Consider the following 18522-nt stretch of genomic DNA (forward strand, 5'->3'; position numbering starts at 1 on the left):
AACAAACTTTGGTTACTGGAATGGTTTCAGTTTCGATGCTTTTGCTGAGCAATGGTTGTTCGAAGACAAAGCTTTGACCCGTTGTTTCAATATCAATTGGTACCAAAGTATTTTCGACATCAGTTTCTTGACACTCTTCTTTTAATAAACAAACGTTGGTTACTGGAATTGTTTCAGTTTCGATGCTTTTGCTGAGCAATGGATGTTCGAAGACAAAGCTTTGACTCTTTGTTTCAATATCAATTGGGTGCAAAGTATCGTTTTTCAATTCCACTTCGTCCGTTCCTTGTACAAGACTTTGCTGTTTCCTGTTTTAAAATTGTAATAATATGTTGTAGTTTAGTGACATGTTAAAATGTTAGAAAGGATTTTTTATTACTCACTCCAATAAAGAACAAAACAATCTATTCGCTCGTCGAATCTCGTTCATAACGCTAAAAGCTATGTCGATCTTGGATTCACATTTACTACAAATATTTGCGTAAGCATCTGTTGGAAGAAGCTGCTAAAAAATAACATATCAAACGTAGGGTTTACACAAATTTACACCAATTACGATGCTATTCAAACCTCAGTTCCCAGGAGACTTTGCAACTGTTCGTATTCTTCTTCCGAATTAAATCGCTCAAACAGAGGATTAATTGTTTCATCTTGTGATAAACAAAAGCGACACGTTTTAAGCGATAGTTCTAGGGCCATGATAACCAGCTTATTGAGTTACAAACGTGAAAAGATTAAATCAAATTCCTACTAAACATTTGTTATCCTTTTTCACATCGTTTTGATGTTTGTTTATATTTTCATTGAGCACTATAGGTAGCTTATCGGACATATATATTTTTCAGCATGACAAGCATCATAATATTTGAATTTGAGTGTTGTTTGTGCGGTTGACAATGGTTGTAAGAGTTTTCGTATAATTATTCCAATTCAGTGAGTTCAGTAATTATTTTCAGAAGTTCATGGAACTAGAAGAATTTTACAAGCGCATCACCGTGCATTGAATAGATGATCGGTTTTCCTGCTCGTACAGTAAGAAAACCTTAAAACACTTCTTTCAAATCAAATCAAAATTAGAATCTGGTTTTAACTAAATAGAAAACAAAAAGAAGCGAATTTTATTCTGAAAGATACATATTTTTCAACATTATTTAGCATATCGAGCATTTGAAAACTTGTGACATTAATTGATTGTTGTGAAATTAATTTTTAATTGATAATGATACAGATGTGCTTTTAAAAATCCCAACCACGATACTCTTTAACCACTGCATTATTATCCTTACGCATTCGCCTAACTGCACTCGCTTCACCCTTTGGAACGAGGCGTTTCTTCATCTCTTTCTTTTCGCGTTGTTGCATGTCTCCCTTAATTCGATAACTGATCAACGAAGGGGCAATTGTGCTGGCTGTTGTGGAATATGATCGAACGCTTCGTGCATCGTCCAGAAGCTTACGCACCATAGCCATACGGTACTGACGCGAGTTCTTATCAACTTCTGGCTCGCTTTCAGGATCATCGGATTCTTCAGCCACGTTAACTTCTGTATCGAGTTGATCAAACCGTTCAGAAAATTGTTCTCCGTGTTTTTGCTGTTGTTGAATTACTGCAAGATTGCAGGGTTCAATGTCTTCTTGTTCATTGTGATCGGGAGTTTCCAATTCTTCTTGCAAAGACATAGATTGAAGATAGCTAAAAATGGCGGCATTAGGAGCATTTTTCTTGGAGGCCTTTGGATTTGCCTTTTCTTCAGAATATTTGATTTCTTCCTCTAGTTTATGACGATATTCTTCCAACTCTTTTTCATCAATTTTCGATTGTTCTTCTTGCTCTTCATAATTTTCTAATGAAGTTTCCGACAAACTATCTCCCTCAGCATCCGATAAGTCGCTTTCATCATAATCTGGTTTACCATCTGCATGATACTCTTGTAATAGGTCATTTTCCATTTCCTGCGTAAATCCATATCCCGAACATAACACTTCTCGATCGAGTTCATCGTCTCGTTCAAGATCGCAAAATCGAGGAAAATCTTCGCTTTCATATCCAAATTTTTTACGAAATAATTCTCTCACGCCTTGCACATCCCGATCAAAATACATCTCGGCATTTGGGTGTGAGGTTGAAACCATCTGGGGAAAGTCAATTAGCACCGGTCGCTGATCTGTAGTGATCATAATGTTGAACTCATTAAAATCTCCGTGAATTACTCCGCAGTTACCAAGTCGTACGACTAGATTCATTAGATCATCATAGAGTCCTTCAACATTGCCCACTTCAGACACATTCGTCAATGGATAGCCATCAACGAGCTCCATGATGACGCAGTGGCGATTAAAGTCGATTGGTTTAGGAACAGGAAAGCCACGGTCGTACAACGCTTTCATGTAGGCAAACTCACGTGTTGCTGAAATACGCGACAAGTAGAGCCAACTCATTCTATGCCGTTTGCCGTGGTAGTCACGCTTTTCCCGTACATTACGAAAACACACACGTCCAAGTCGGTGCAGTTTCAGGCACAGAGCAGTTCCCTCTACATCCACTACAGTGTAGATATTGGATTCTTTGCCGACGCCTATTTGATTTCCAAATCCTGTGATGGCTTCTCGTAGAGTGAGAGATTTGAGAGCCAAATAATCGTAGCCCATATTTGTTAGGCGATATCCGTCAACTGAAATCGATAAAATGGCATTACAAAAGACTATTGATATAGAATAATACCTTGTTGTATGTTTACTTACATCGTTTTCCTCGCTCGTATGACAAAAGTTTGTGCTTACACAACTCACGTAGCAGTTTATGAACACCTCCTGCTTTTATACTTGCGATAGCCGCTACCAACACTCCTGGCACAAGCTCATGGTTTTTCATGCCCATCTCGATCTAAACGAATGGTCGCTTTAGAATGTCACAGTAGATTTATACGGCACACTTTTACTTACCGCAGTCAATATGCGAAAATCCTCCTTGCTGAGGTACCGTAGAACGGCTACATCAAGTTTACCCATCGTGATTTCCGAGCACTTTTTGCAATCAACAACTAAGCACCTCTATTGATTTCTGAGTTCTTCCTCGTGTTTTAAAATTGTGTTTACGTTTTACTGTCAAAGTTAACACGTCAATAATGCAAGATAAATAGAGCCATTATCATTGACATAAGGTTAAAGGTATACATAGTGTGAGATGGATTTGTCTTATTTAATTTTCCGCAGAGAACGTTTAAAAAAATGTATCACATTTTAATTTAAAAATATTTTTCAATGATTTTTACGGTGAATAATACCGTTGGGCACCTCTAGAGATATGGCATAACAAAAAAGTTAAATCTTTCTACTGCTCATATCAACGACAGGAACGGGGGTAAGGACGGGAAATAAAATAGTAAACGTCACTACTGTGAGTTGGAAGTTATGGTGGAAGCAAGAAAAAAGTGGTACAAATTCAACCTGCTGTGAGGAAATTTTGTTCGGTATTCGTGTTAAGGGCCCATCTGGCTTCCTGGTGAAAATGTCTCCACCCGGAAATGGAATATTTGTGGTCCGGGGTGAGATGTCCACTTTAACCACGGCGATGCGCCGAGGATCCAGGTGGAGCTTCAATACCTACCAGGTATGGGTGAAAATTCGATAGACCATATATCCCCATCTGGAATCGTCCACTATGCCACGGCAACTTGTATTAACGTGCTTAATCGTGCTAACAAGACCGGGGTTTCTTAATTTATGTTGTAGGATGACGATAAGGATGTGCTGTTGAAAAGTTTTCAAGAGCTAAAAGAAATGCTACTGCAAGTAGAGGATCTTCGGTTGGTCGAACCAAACGTTTTCCTAGCCCCATTTCTCGATGTCATTCGTTCGGAGGAAACAACGGGGCCGGTGACCAGCCTTGCGTTATCGGCAGTAAACAAATTTCTGTCGTATGGCCTGATCGATCCAACACATTCGACGCTGGCGGCTACGGTGGAAAACATTGCCGACGCAGTGACACACGCACGGTTCGTTGGCACGGATCAGACATCAGACGGAGTAGTACTGATGAAAATTATTCAAGTACTTCGTACGCTAGTGCTTAGCCCGGAAGGTAGTGCGCTATCTGATGAAAGCATGTGTGATATCATACTGAGTTGTTTTCGGCTGTGCTTTGAGCCGCGACTTAACGAACTTGTTCGTCGCACGGCCGAAAATGCGCTGAAAGACATTGCGCTGTTATTATTCATGCGATTGCCACAGTTTGTCGAAGGAGGAGGCACGCTCAAGACGCTAAAGATGCGATCAAGTTCGATGGAACAATCTAGCAACCGGAGAAAATACAGCAAATCGCACACGAAGGATGAACCAAAACCATCTACTACAGCACCAAACTCGTCAACGTCTACGGTACCGATCCCGAAAATCGTCACTGGCTCTTCAGCCGAAGATCTAGCAAATCAGCCTGGTGCTACCGAAGAACCAGTTACACCTGTAATGTTAACGGCGCCTAATCGTTTGAAAGCCCTTCCACTATCCACCACCCCGGCTACACCAGCCGGAGTGATCGTTGACCTACAAGGGACAATTTCACAAACACCTAAGCCTCCGGAAAGTCAGGCAGTGTTGCCGTCCGGAGAGGAGGCAACAATCGTAGAAACCGAGCAGGAGGAAGCTACAACTTCGCAGCAGGGCAGCGATCCATCGTTTGTAAACTCTGTTGGTGTTCGTTTTACTTCCCAACAGCCGGATGAGGAGATTCCAGTAGTAACAAACAGTGCACCGCTTTCTCACGTTCCGTATGGATTGCCTTGTATAAGAGAACTCTTTCGTTTTCTTGTGTCACTGTGCAATCCAATGGATAAACAAAACGGTGACGTTATGATCCATATGGGCTTAACGTTACTTACGGTGACTTTCGAGGTTGGTGCAGACAGTATCGGACGGTACGATTCGTTGCTCGCAATCGTAAAAGATGATCTGTGTCGCAATCTATTTGCACTTCTCGCCACCGAAAGGATATCGATATTTGCGGCCGGTCTGCAGCTTTCGTTTCTGTTGTTTGAAGCGCTACGGGCACAATTGAAATTTCAGCTCGAGCACTACTTGACCCGGGTGGCGGATATGATCATGAACGATAGCCCGCGAATATTGTACGAGGCTCGTGAGCTTGCGATGGACAATCTTTTGCAGCTATGGCGTATTCCTGGTTTTGCTGCCGAGCTGTACATCAATTATGACTGCAATTTATACTGCACGAACCTTTTCGAAGACCTGACAAAGCTGCTGTCGAAAAATACGCTCTCAGCGACGCAAGCCATTTACAGTATTCATACACTTTCGATGGACGCGCTTCTGACGATCGTCGAGTCCATTGAGCGCAATTGTGTACAGACTAAAAATGGACAGAAACCGAAGTACATGCGACACTCACGAAACAATTCGTACTCTACCGCCAAACTCGTCTTAGATACATCCGCAGCTCGGAGCAATAGCTCGGGACAGGTGGCAGAAGAATTGGAGAATGCACCGGGAGATGTCGGTGAAGATATAAATGGCTCTGTAGAGTTGGTAGTGGCCGTGGAAAACATAAGCAAATTTCTACACTCTAGTCAAAGTGATCGATCATCTCGGAGAGCGGAAACAACCGGTGGTGTTGAATCAATTGAAGATACCGGAGATAATGCCGGCAGCGGCGAGATGACGCTGATGTCACCTCAAAGGCTAACGCACGAAGAGTTGGCTGCTATCAAGCGCAAAAAACGTCTTCTAACACAAGGAACAGATCTGTTCAATCAGCGACCTGAAAAGGGCATACAGTTTTTACAGGAGAATGGGCTGCTAAATCAGGTGCTTGATCCGCAGGAAGTTGCACAGTTTTTACGTGAAAATTCGGGATTGGATAAGAAAATGATCGGAGAATACATTAGTAAGAAAAAGAACGTCGAGAGTCGCATCCTAGAGGTGTTTGTCAAGTCATTCGATTTTGCTGGTTCAACAATTGATCAGGCACTGCGGTTATATCTGGAAACGTTTCGCCTTCCCGGTGAGGCTCCGTTAATTTCGCTCGTGATGGAACACTTTGCCGATCACTGGCATGTGAGTATTTGGTATTTCAATTGAGTGCACGCTAGTACTGATAATACTGATAATTCTTTCTGACGATTTACTCTAGGAATGCAATAATGAACCTTTTGCCAATACGGATGCAGCGTTCCGGTTGGCGTACGCAGTCATCATGCTCAACATGGATCAGCACAACCATAATGCAAAGCGTCTAAATGTACCAATGACAGTGGATGACTTTCTGCGTAATTTACGCGGGCTGAATGGAAATTCTGACTTTGATCAGGAAATGCTTAGTAAAATTTATCATTCAATACGGTATGTATGCACCGCTTTATCCTTCGAGCGGAAATCCTTGTCATGTTATTTAATACGCTCATAAACACAATCTTTCAACGATAGAAACGAGGAAATTGTAATGCCAGCAGAACAAACCGGCCTGGTGCGAGAAAACTACCTCTGGAAGGTGCTTCTACGCCGTGGAGCAACTAAGGACGGTAATTTCCATCACGTTTTCGGCCCACAGCACGACCGAGAACTCTATCGAGTAATTCAGGGATCAACGCTTGCGGCGCTTAGTTTCGTTTTCGATAAATCGATCGACAATGTACCGCTCTATCAGAAGGCGATTGGAGGCTTCATCAAATCGGCAGCCATCGCGTCACATTTCCAGCTGCACGGAGACTTTGATGCGCTCGTACTCACTCTATGTAAATTTACCACACTGTTAACGCCTCCTCCAAACGATGCCCACGAAATCACGGCCAGCGTAATGTTTGGACAGAACGTGAAGGCGCAGCTTGCCATGCGCACCGTGTTTGGTCTCATTCACGAGCATGGTGATTGTATGCGAGAGGGGTGGCGACACACGACGGATGTACTGCTGCAACTGTTCAAGCTTAAACTATTACCGAAGGCTCTAATGGAAGCAGAGGATTTCTGTGAAGTCAGTGGGAAAGTGGCGTTGCTTCGGGAACCAAACCCCCTGCCAAAGACCGAGGCGGGTCTGTTTAGTTCGCTCTATTCTTACCTCGCAAACGATGGCCAGCGTCAACCATCGTACGAGGAGCTCGAAATAATCAAGCTGTCGCGAAAGTGCATTCGCGAATGCCAAATTGAGCAAATTATAAACGAGTCCAAATTTTTGCAGCTCGAATCGCTGGACGAGCTTATCGGTTGCTTGCTAGCGATGATGGTACCTCCGGAAGCCCACAAATCCGCCGCACAGCCGTATGGCGAGTGTACGGTCGTGTTTCTACTCGAATTATTGGTGAAAGTGCTGATACAGAACCGCGATCGTCTTTTGCCAGTGTGGTCTAGGGTGCAGGAGAAACTGTACGCTTTACTGGTGGCTGCCTCAACGAACGAGTATACTTATCTGATGCAACGTACGACAGTTGCGCTGCTCAAGTTAGCCATCTATTTGATGCGTAACGAGGAAATTTGCTCTACCATTCTGCAAAGCCTGCGGATGGTGCTGGCACTTCGGCCCGCTGTCATATTGGCCATATCGAAGCCTGTTTCGATCGGTATGTACGAGCTGTTAAAAACGAGTGCCCAGAACATACACACCGAGACGGATTGGGCGATTGTGTTTACGGTGTTGGAATGCGTAGGGGCGGGTGCAGTGCCACCCGAGTACACTGTGGAGCAGACATCTGCGGTGAGTGCCGCCAAGTCCGATAGTGCGCTGAGCAGTGAGGAAGATTCGGGTCTGCCAGACCGTGGCAGCATTTCCGAATCCGAGCTTAGCTCGATTACACCGCTACCTCTATTGACGACGACAACGGCTTCTACACCGCCACCAGCCGTACCGAGTAGTCCAACTGCGGGCGATGCCTGGATCATGGTTAACAAAGATGCGATCGATATCGTGTCGGCCGGATCCAGCGGTCCCGCGCCCCCGAGTCCTGTTCATCATTCAATTCAGTACCATTGCAAGCTGCTCGAACACTCTCCATTTGCGTTGGTTAAATGTTGGGAAAGCCTGGCTTTCATCGTGCGTAATGTCGCCCACATCACGCCGTACAATTTTGAAAGCTGTGTTCGCTGTATTCGCACTTTTGTGGAAGCCTCGATGAGCCAACAGCAGCAGATGCATCGAGATTACTATACTACGAAAAAGAAGTCTGGTTCGACGAAAGAACGTCAACGGAAACATGGGGCCTCAGCAAGCATCCAAGGTGCAGGAATTTCTTCGTCGTCGTCCTCGTCCGTGGCGATGGACAGCAGCGACAGTGAATCTGAAGAGCTGCCCGAACGCTACCAATCAATATCGATCCAGCTGCTTGACCTCATGCATACGTTACATACGCGCACTGCCCAAATCTTCCGCTGGTGGGCTGAAGAAGGAGGTGCCGTGCCTCAGTGCTCGTCCCTCTGGTCACAGGGATGGTGTCCGCTGTTGCAAGGTATAGCTCGTCTAGCAACCGACCAACGCCGCCAAGTGCGGACAAGCGCAATCACTTGTCTACAGAGAGCGCTGCTCGTACAGGATCTTCAAACACTGACCGGGCTCGAATGGGCTGGCTGTTTCAAACAGGTAAATAAGATTGAAAAAAAAAACAAAACTTGTTACTGTACTAAATGGCTACTCCATTCGTGTTTAGGTTTTATTCCCGTTGCTTCAGGAGCTGTTGCATGAAAAGGCGAACGGTCCGGTAGAGGTGTCGTTGCTCGAGGAATCACGTATTCGAACGGCCACTATCATGTCAAAGGTGTTTCTGCATCATCTGACACCACTGATTGCGTTGGCTAACTTCCAAGAGCTGTGGCTTGAGATTCTGGACTATTTCGAACGATTCATGGCGGCTGGTTCGGACATGCTGTATGAAGCGGTATTGGAAAGTCTTAAAAATATGCTATTGGTTATGCATTCGGTACGTAGATTCTGCTGTGTCCTTTAAACTGTATAGCGTATATAGAAGGGTTAAAGCGTGATTATTTTTCCGTACTGGGTATCGCTACAGGTTTGCGTATTTCACAATACCGACGGCATTACGCATTCCATGCTTTGGGATGTTACTTGGCAACGGATATCCGGCTTTCTGCCTAACCTGAAAGATGAGCTGTTTAAACACGAAGGTGCGGATTGGTACAATGAAGCAGAAGGAATTTAAAATGCAACATTTTTGGGCATGTTTTTCAATCATTTTTTTGGTTCATTATTGCAGCCGTCCGTCCATCGGTTAGTATAAGTGGAGGAAACAATGGAGTTGGAGGTAATGGTAGTGGATCGGGTACAGGAGGAATTTCTCATACCAACAACTCTCAGACGACGGTTGCACCGTCGCTTGATGGAGAACAGCGGCATATTTTAGAAGGAGGCCAAATCAACAACAGCACACCTGTGCTAGACAACATAAATCCGCGAATAGTGCTACAATCTGCACAGCCGAATGTTGCCGCTTTAATGTCGTCATCTCCAGATTCGTTTACTGCTCAGTTTGGTCTATCTACCAGTCATCCTGTTCCGCCGTTGGAAGTGCATCGAACTCCGGTACATCGAGTTGCGCCGAATAATTTGCTTATGAGTAGCACAGCAACGGCTGATTTTAGTGCCCTTCCGATGGTGTTGCCTGGTGTTCCTGCAGCGTTGCCTCCACACCAGCAGGAAATAGGACGAATCGAACGTGATAATCAGCTTGATTCAATCCACACACCTCCACTCCAGCCGGCAACTGGAAGAATCGATCATAATAATCAGCTTGATTCAACTAGTGCTTTGGGGATTATTTCACATGATTCATCAGTTACACCGGTTCAAGGGGGTTATCCAAATGCTATGAGCGTGACCGATATACCCAACAGCAACGTACCATCAGTACAGCGTCCAGAATCTGTACCAGTTGCAAGACTACCGGAAGATATATCAAGTATACAACCTCGGCATGGCTTCGGTATAACTGCTGCCCCACCAGTTCCTGATATAGAGTCTGGAAACGTTCCTTTGAGTCATCTATTGGCCGGTTCACAGTACCCCTCACTTCAACACGTGCCTATTGGTATCGCGCAAAGCTTTGCACCCATTTTCGTGCAGCCAAGCTCAGTTCCAGCCGAAACAAGCGACATATACTCGGACTACATCAACGATCCTTACAACTTAACTCTGCAAATCGACAGCGAATCCGACCGTGTGACTACTAATACTACAGCGATAACTACGGACACAGCGTTAGGATTGGTACAGGAGACAAAGCAAAATTTTACCATGGCCACCACAACGATGGCGACGGCTACAACGACAACAGCTACGCCTGTTCAGCTGGCAAATGTGTTCCAATCGGCGCAATATTTTAGCTTTCCTCCCGCTGGTCACATACCTCCGGGATCCGAAATGCTCTTCGGAGAACCGTAAGCCGAACTTGGTTTTGGAATACATGGTTTTGTTTTTATATTTCAAACATTCCTAACAACATCCTTACGGTGGCCTGATCCTTTGGCCGAAATAATGCGTTTTTGTATTGATGGGAAATTGTTAAATAATTTAGTATTCCACGCATAATTATGATGATTTTGAGGGTGTGTATGCCAGCGCTTTAAATATGAGCGATTAGTATGATTTTCCTTTTACCTAGGGACTATTGTTATCTTTCAACTGAGATGCTCTTTTCATTTTTGATCAAACATTGAAGCAGGAAGTAACGAGGTATTTATTGGTGCAGTTAAATAGACCTACCCCGGCTAATTTGAGCATAGTGTAAAGTTATATTGTCTATATCTCTAGCCATGATGGTAACAATTGTTGATCAATTTTAATAACAGTGTTTTCGTTTGTTTTCTTTTGCTATTTAGATCAATCCATTTTACCCAAGAGTGAAGGATGTAGCTATAATTAGCCACATAGTTCTTGGTTTTATTATTTCTTGCGTCTATTTGCTATTCGTTCTGGACAAAAGGAGTAGCTGATTTTTCCAATCTCTCAGAGAAAAGTATCCACTGCATGCGTAATAAAAATGGCCACATGCATACATAGTGTCCTAAAGATAGAACGGATGATGTTCAATATGTTCGATAGCAAAATGAGATCAAACTATAAGAAATAAACATATTACAAGTATACTTACTTACTTATCTTGCGTTAAACCCGCTTAGTTGCCCTGCTCTGCTGTAAACATGCCAAATCTTTATCCTGCGGCGTACTATGCACTTACTTCCTGTTTACCCATGTGTCATCTTCCGCCTAAAGGATGAGGACTAGCACGTTAACTCAAGATTAACGACAGTACATATTGCCGCTATGCACGACGAAGTCATAACGGAATAGGATCTGGGTAAAAGCACATATATAATCTTGAATCAGCTTCAGATCTTAACTAATGTGAAGTGTTTTGAGTACATTCATTTATTACGACGGGTTCTTTACGTCGCTTTCCTAGTTACGTTTCCGTGGTCGCTTCGGTTCGAAATATGCTTAACAGCTGTTCCGGGCTATGTTGGCAGCCACTTTTGTCGAGCACGATCGTTTTCTGTCGCGATTTCGATCCTCGATCTAGACTGACGTCACTTTTTCGCATGTTCAATAACTTTGACAAATATTTTATCAATTCCGTGTTCGCCTCACCATCGATTGGTGGCGCAGCTGAAATATGTTGTTATAACATTACATGTAGTTTATAACGTTTCCAATAAATCAAAGCTGCATCGTTATCGCCTACCTATTTGGCACCCAATTCCTTCGTCGCTAACATCGGTGATTCCGCTGGTTTTTGCACCCGGTTTAGCTAAAATCTTCACGATTAAATTTCCTGTCTTTGTATCCCTCTGTACTGGACCGTTGTTTGTTGCAGAACTTTCAGGATCCTTGTTGGTTTTTGAATTTTTACCACCTTTGATCGGTTTCTTTGACATGGTACGACACGCGATAGTAGTTTGTTTTGTGAGGTTCGTTGATTTTATGAGTGTTAAAGTTACTTGATGATACATGCAAAAATGCAATAAAGCGACCGTGCGATGGATGCACCTAAGATTCGTGGCTGTTTGAGCTGGTATGTTTTGTTTATCGTCAGCTGATTTTGACAATTCACGATGCGTAAATAGCGGTAACTGTGCTAAGCCGGGCTATGATTGTAAGTTGTTATTTATATTAGAAAAGATAACAAATCCAGATTGGTTAGTTTGATTATACCTACAGAGTGGACTGGAACGAATTAATACAGGACGTGAGTATTTTAATAAGCATTGCAGAATGCTTATCAATCAGTATGAAAGCAGGTGATCAAAGGAAAGCAATCTTTCCCCCTGACATTGATTGGTTTGACCTCAATTGAATAGTAAGGCTTTATCAATCCATGTAAATAGCAGCATTATTTACCAGTGCAGAGATCATACGGGTGAACTCAGTTTGTTCAGAACTGCATATGTTTCAATAGTCAATTATCGTTTACTCGAAGATCGAATTTTTTATGTTAAACGCTGAAATAATATCGTTATGTTCATGAGACAAATTTGTTGTTAAAAATGAAATGGTAACTAGTGGCGGGGTGACATTTCTTAGCAGTGGTACTACTCCCGAATAAGCATCGTCCTTTCCTTGAAACAGCAATAAAAGCAGTCGATGTACACAACCCTTATATAAGGGCGAAGCAATCTTATCGATATACAAACAATTCTTTCGGCGATCATTGTGCGATCACCTATTCGATAGCCTTCTATTTAAACCAAATTGTAGCATTCCTATAGGTGTTTACTTTCGTGGAATGAATTCGGTGTTTCGACAGTTTTCCGCAGTGCTACTCGGGACTAGTCTGAGAGGGTCAATTCGGATTAGTACCGATCTGGTATTATTGAGCCATCTCCACAAACGGAACTCTGCATTACAGACGGCGACTTTGTTATTGAGGCGAGAATTTTGCTGTCTCGAGATGAAACCAAAAGTATACGTGACTAGAAATGACTACGCAAGAATAGGATTGGATCTGCTTAGAGAAGAGTATGAATAGTCTAATAAGTATGCTTATGCATTTACCTTGATAATATAAACATTGTTTTCAGATGTGATATTTCATTGTGGGATGAAGGATATCCAGTGCCGAGAGACGAATTTCTCAAAAATGTTGCTGGTAAGGATGCGATTTACTGTTCACTAAACGATCGCATCGATAAAGAGCTACTTGATCAGGCGGGTCCTAATCTTAAGGTCATCTCAACTATATCTGTTGGGTAAGTGATCCAGAAATGAAGCTTCATTTTTGAAAATTAATGCAAATTTGCTAATCATTTCATGCAGATACGATCATATTGATGTGAAGGAGTGCAAACAGCGCGGTATTCGTGTCGGTTACACACCGGACGTGTTAACGGATGCGACAGCAGAACTGACGGTGGCTCTGCTGTTGGCTACTGCTCGTCGAATCTTCGAAGCTAATAAACAGGTGCACACCGGCGGGTGGAAATCATGGTCACCGATGTGGATGTGTGGCAAAGGGGTGAAGAATTCAGTGGTAGGAATTTTTGGATTTGGCCGCATTGGACAAGAAATTGCAAAGCGATTGGCACCCTTCAAGCCTTCACGCATTCAGTTCACCAGCCGGTCGGATAAGTTTCTCACGGCGGAAGATTTGGGAGTGACACAGGTACCGTTCGATGAGCTAGTTGAAACGAGCGATTTTCTTATCATTGCTTGTTCATACAACATTGAGACGGCCAATCTATTCAACGATGCTGTTTTTTCGCGAATGAAACCCTCTGCCATACTGGTGAATACAAGCCGGGGCGGAGTAGTTGAGCAGCATGATCTGATTCACGCCCTGCGAGCGGGTAAAATTCAAGCAGCCGGGCTAGACGTAACCACACCAGAGCCACTTCCGTTGGATAACCCTCTACTGACACTACCAAATGTGGTCGTATTGCCACATATCGGGAGTGCTGATATCGAAACGCGCATTGAGATGTCGCGTATAACAGCTTGCAATATATTGGCTGGTTTAAAGGGAATAAAAATGTTGTCGGAAGTTTAGGAGCTTTGCTCATTCTCTCTTAACACATTTCCATATCGTCCTCATCACAAAAATGAACTGATACTGATTGAATGTTACAAATAAAATGCCAGAATTGCCGGTATTTCATGCCATGCAGTCGTGTTCAGATAGTTTTGTTACAACTGCATCATAATGTCGTTTAACTTCCGACTCGCATTGGAGGTGACACTAGTATGACTCCATCGCCTCGCACAAACAACATTGGAATGGTGCGTTTGGTAGTTTTGTAAACTTCCTCGTATGTTTCCTCGTCGATTTCTACTGTAGTAACAGTTTCCTCGGCGTCCCCCAAAACCATGTTAAGATGTTGATCAAATGCCTATGCGCAACGAAGGAAAAGTTATTCGACCAGTCCTTTAATACAACTTACTCTAATATAAACCGATGGTGACATACATGTAAGCGTCCTCGCAGTTCTCGCTCGTAGCGCATTTTCACGTATATTTTTTCGTCCAAACTAAGCCGTATAAGATCCAAAGGTTCCTTCACCGGAATAATGGGCATCTAGTGTAAATGGACAAACAAATAGATAGAATCTTGTAAAAAGAATAATAGTTTGATTCTTACCTGTTCTTCTTCAGCCATTTTGCTAGTAGTTTCGAATTATAAAAAGAATACAATATACGATGGCAAACGCCGCCTTTTATCGAATCGAATTGACGCTATTTGGCAAAATGTCAACAACATAAACAAATAGAAGCTGCTACGTTTATGATACGTGCTCAATTCTGGATTCAGTTCATAAATATGCACTAAATGACAACAAAACAATCAATCGTTTTGAACTATGATTTATCATGGGATCATAATGTTTTTTGACACACTCTATTTGATTTAATTATAAAAATAAACTAGGAAGATTTGAATGGACTGAATTAGATTAAAACTGGTGTTTTTCAAGAAGTATGTTAGCGAAATGACAACCATTAAAAATGCTATATTACCACCCTGTTGATCAAATTGACAGCAACCAGAGCAATCTATGTGTGGACGAGGAGCCTGGCACATGGACTTGATAGTTGCCTACCGAATGTAAATATTGTAAACATGTGCTTGATTGTTTAGGATGGTGGCGACATCGTAACTATCTGCTAAACAAAATTACTTCTATTCAACTATTTGCTTGACTTACTTTCTTATTTGACCATCAGATTCGTGTGCTATTAATTTGTGGTAAGCATCCCTTCCATCCTATTTGCTTCTGTTATTTCAAACTAGCTTATACCGGTAAAAGCTACTTTGTACAAATATGAAACATGTTTATAGTTTATTAATATTAGCTTTTGCTAAATAAACATGTTTTACGTATTATTTTTGAACTTATCTTTACGCCTGCCAATACAATGTTGTGTGGCAACTCTACTATGTTAAAATTGACCAATCTGCTAAATATGAGGCATAGCAAACATAACCTCACTAAAACTGTTGTGATCTTTATTGCAGTTTTTTCGATATGAGTTTTCGTGGCCGTGGAGGAGGCGGTGGTGGACGTGGTGGGGCACGTGGTGGTGGAGGTAGAGGAGGAGGAGGTGGTTTCCGCGGCGGCAGAGGTGGCGGTGGAGGACGTGGAGGCTTCAACAACAGAAATTTTGACGATGGCCCGAAAAATATCATACCTCTTGGTTACTACGACTATCCATGCCAAGATGAGCTGATCGCTAAGGTGGAAGTAGAGAATGTACCGTTCTTCAATGCACCAATCTACATGGAGGGAGAAAAGCAAATAGGCAAAGTGGACGAAATTTTCGGCAATTTAAAAGACTTTTATGTGTCGATCAAGTTGAATGAGAACATGAAACCCGACGGTTTCAATTCGAAGCAGAAGCTGTTCATCGATTCAGCCAAGCTCTTACCGCTGACACGGTTTTTGCCTGGAAATCAAAACCGTAGACCGGCCGGAAGGGTGGGAAAACCAGGAGGTGGACGTGGTGGACCTGGAGGACGTGGAGGACGTGGTGGTGGTTTCCGTGGTAGAGGTGGTCCTGGTGGTGGCGGTGGAGGCGGCGGAGGAGGTGGTTTCCGCGGCAATCGGGGAGGTGGGTTTGGCCGGGGTGGAGGTGGTGGCGGATTCCGTGGAAGTCGTGGTGGCGGTGGTGGTGGTGGAGGCAACCGTTGGTAACACCTACATCGTTCAAATTGTGTAGGTTGTAATTCTAAGTGTACTGAAGAATACACTGTCTCGGTTTAAAGACTTTATAAGTGCTTAATGTTTAAGAAAGTGAAAATATATGTTTTTTTCCTATCATAGAAGAAGCATTCTGTAAGCAAATAGTATGTTTTATAATTCTTCTAATATAATAGTTATCACATTTGTACTACACTTAAACACTGGAGCAGTAAGGCTACATGCATTATATAAAAATAAATCAGGACATGTATAACAATATTTCAAACAATATATTTACACTTCGAACTTTGTGTTAAGGATAATTTAGTCATGAGCAATCACATCTGCAGACAGGACAGCATTTTTTCTCCTGCAGCCATCTGTTGATGCAATCCGCATGAAATTGATGGGAACATAGGTTCAGTTCCCGGCAATCTTCGTCGTCGATGGTCTCCAAGCATATAGGGCAGATTAATAACGATTGGTTTAGAATTCTTTTTCTGAAGGAAACATAAAAAAGGAGGCATGTATATGAAGTTATAACATTACGAGGATCACACGTGGTCATTCGTACGAGTTTGAATCCTGATCGATGGGTACGTCCAGTAGCGAAGATTCACCGCAGAAAATGGTAGGCGGCAAAAAGGTTGCCAGAAACCGAATGAGTTCGAATTCATCGTTGCAGCAGAAATTCTTACGTAGCTGGTATTCTTCCTGGTACTGATGCGTGCTGGCAAAACAGTGCCTACTCAACATGTGATCCGCAAGGCTTCCCTCGGAACAGATATGGACGGCTGCATTTTCTAACCTGAAGCACACGCATACTGGACAGTAAACTTCTCCTAATCGCGATTCTCCAACGGCGGACGTATGATGCGCAATCCGCAAATGCGTGAAGAGTGCGTCAACGGTCAGACGGTCAAGGGCACAGTACGGGCAGGTATAGATCTTGATACCGTCATGCTGGTCTCGATTCATCTTCCGCGCGTATTTTGCGATCAACTCATCGTACGAAATCAGACGCTGCAGCGGGTGTCGATGCTCTAAACACGCACCGGACGTTGGACAGACCAGACAGCTAAATGCGCGACCATTCTGAAAAACTGTAATTGCTTTCTTTTTGAGTTCTAACTCACAGTATCTATCGGTGTTGTGTTGATTGTAGAGCCCTTAACTTGGGCAAACGAACACGAAACTGCTTTAAAAATCGAGCAGGTACTTCGAACTTACGGCTCATTGTTAGTGCGAACTTTATTACTTCTATGCTCACCAGCGGAGACCAGACGAGTAATACAGGCTACAGTCGGCTAATGCTGAGCAATTGAAGGGATGGTGCCACTGACAATGGCAAAGGCTTGCACCGATCCGTAAGACTGATAATGAATGATTTGACGAAGATCACATACAACGAACTGTTGCAAGCGTTCATAAACAAACATCTCGCCGTTTTTACAGTCTGTTTCATATTCTGCGCTACATCATTTGGAAAGAATGTCCTACATTGGTTGGTTTGTATAATTTGAAAAATAATTGAATACCTTCCCATCTGATTTATTTTTAAAAATTTTAAACTCTGCAAGTATTACTTCATTAGTTTTTATCTGGTGGGAAGTGCGCATATTTTCAGTTAATGTGTAATAACATATTTCAATAATTTGCAACATAACTATGGAAATGCGAGCAGACAACTACTAGACAGTGAAGAGAACTAATATTTTGCACACCATGTTAAAGCAGCCATAATAAAAACACCGAACAAGCGATGCTCTTGAAAAGAAGTTTGAATCTTCTGAACATAATCTTTTGCGCGTGAACCTTGACGATCAGCACGTGAAGCTGCTGGTCGGCACAACAATGATATTTTCAAATGCCCTATGCATGTGATTGATGTTTGATTCCTGAATGATGCGCGGTTTATGGATGCTGCTGCCTGTAATTCACCTCATTTCTCCGCCAGTGTGGCGGAGAAGTTCACCATAGCGGGGTTCTCATTTTTTAGAGTTGGATGAGAACGAATTACTAAAGTACATCTTGTATTTGCTGTTGCACATAATAAACTTAACATACACTAACTTTTGAACTTTGAACATGGAGTGATTTTTTTTTACAATTAAATTTGGAATAGTAGTGTTTCTATACTAGACACAATAATACATGTTTCTGATTGTAAAAACAACCAAACATACGAGAAAACACATAATTTTTAATATCTTTTGGTTAAAGTAAAAATAAATGGAAAGCAAGGTTCCAACGGAAACAGGAAATGGAAGGGTTTCCGATGGAAACACGTTGACCGCCGGTGGCTAAAGATAGAGTTAACATTCTAGAATGCTTTATGATATGTTTTTTTTACAATACAATCCAGTTCCTGCTGGTTTCTTTAAAACATCGTATCGTATTTTT

At 42.7% G+C, this 18522-nt stretch overlaps 7 protein-coding genes across 8 annotated transcripts; 3 read left to right on the plus strand and 4 right to left on the minus strand.

Moving 5' to 3' along the window:
* Positions 1-1236: 1236 nt before the first annotated feature.
* LOC128732175 (uncharacterized) lies at positions 1237-3050 on the minus strand. Its single transcript, XM_053825345.1, has 3 exons — positions 2944-3050; positions 2743-2884; positions 1237-2672 (listed from the first exon to the last, which is right to left on the minus strand). The coding sequence occupies exons 1-3, from the start codon at positions 3007-3009 to the stop codon at positions 1237-1239; spliced, it is 1644 nt and encodes a 547-aa protein (XP_053681320.1). The 5' UTR covers positions 3010-3050.
* A 458-nt stretch (positions 3051-3508) lies between these two features.
* Positions 3509-11022, plus strand: LOC128730360 (Golgi-specific brefeldin A-resistance guanine nucleotide exchange factor 1). Its single transcript, XM_053823406.1, has 7 exons — positions 3509-3610; positions 3733-6066; positions 6143-6351; positions 6436-8575; positions 8643-8912; positions 9003-9117; positions 9207-11022. The coding sequence occupies exons 1-7, from the start codon at positions 3509-3511 to the stop codon at positions 10388-10390; spliced, it is 6354 nt and encodes a 2117-aa protein (XP_053679381.1). The 3' UTR covers positions 10391-11022.
* Positions 11023-11411: 389 nt separating this feature from the next.
* Positions 11412-11883, minus strand: LOC128730361 (UPF0235 protein C15orf40 homolog). The gene is made up of 2 exons (XM_053823407.1): positions 11691-11883; positions 11412-11614 (listed from the first exon to the last, which is right to left on the minus strand). The coding sequence occupies exons 1-2, from the start codon at positions 11881-11883 to the stop codon at positions 11412-11414; spliced, it is 396 nt and encodes a 131-aa protein (XP_053679382.1).
* Positions 11884-12394: 511 nt separating this feature from the next.
* On the plus strand, positions 12395-14093 carry LOC128730595 (glyoxylate reductase/hydroxypyruvate reductase). 2 transcript variants are annotated; one of them, XM_053823670.1, is made up of 4 exons: positions 12395-12500; positions 12855-12964; positions 13027-13194; positions 13262-14093. In XM_053823670.1, exons 1-4 carry the CDS (start codon positions 12498-12500, stop codon positions 13989-13991), a joined length of 1011 nt encoding a protein of 336 aa, XP_053679645.1. In that variant the 5' UTR covers positions 12395-12497; the 3' UTR covers positions 13992-14093. The 2 variants fall into 2 exon arrangements, with proteins under 2 accessions (XP_053679645.1, XP_053679644.1); XM_053823669.1 differs by lacking the exon at positions 12395-12500 and having other exon boundaries at positions 12732-12964.
* Position 14094: 1 nt separating this feature from the next.
* Positions 14095-14652, minus strand: LOC128730596 (U6 snRNA-associated Sm-like protein LSm3). The gene is made up of 3 exons (XM_053823671.1): positions 14580-14652; positions 14409-14516; positions 14095-14331 (listed from the first exon to the last, which is right to left on the minus strand). Exons 1-3 carry the CDS (start codon positions 14595-14597, stop codon positions 14152-14154), a joined length of 306 nt encoding a protein of 101 aa, XP_053679646.1. The 5' UTR covers positions 14598-14652; the 3' UTR covers positions 14095-14151.
* Positions 14653-15465: 813 nt separating this feature from the next.
* LOC128731552 (probable H/ACA ribonucleoprotein complex subunit 1) lies at positions 15466-16131 on the plus strand. Its single transcript, XM_053824677.1, has one exon. It carries the CDS (start codon positions 15466-15468, stop codon positions 16129-16131), a length of 666 nt encoding a protein of 221 aa, XP_053680652.1.
* Positions 16132-16447: 316 nt separating this feature from the next.
* On the minus strand, positions 16448-17356 carry LOC128730535 (uncharacterized). The gene is made up of 3 exons (XM_053823590.1): positions 17350-17356; positions 16694-17288; positions 16448-16619 (listed from the first exon to the last, which is right to left on the minus strand). The coding sequence occupies exons 1-3, from the start codon at positions 17354-17356 to the stop codon at positions 16448-16450; spliced, it is 774 nt and encodes a 257-aa protein (XP_053679565.1).
* Positions 17357-18522: the final 1166 nt, after the last annotated feature.

This window comes from Anopheles nili, chromosome 2, assembly GCF_943737925.1.
Source record: "Anopheles nili chromosome 2, idAnoNiliSN_F5_01, whole genome shotgun sequence".
Lineage (NCBI taxonomy): Eukaryota > Metazoa > Arthropoda > Insecta > Diptera > Culicidae > Anopheles > Anopheles nili.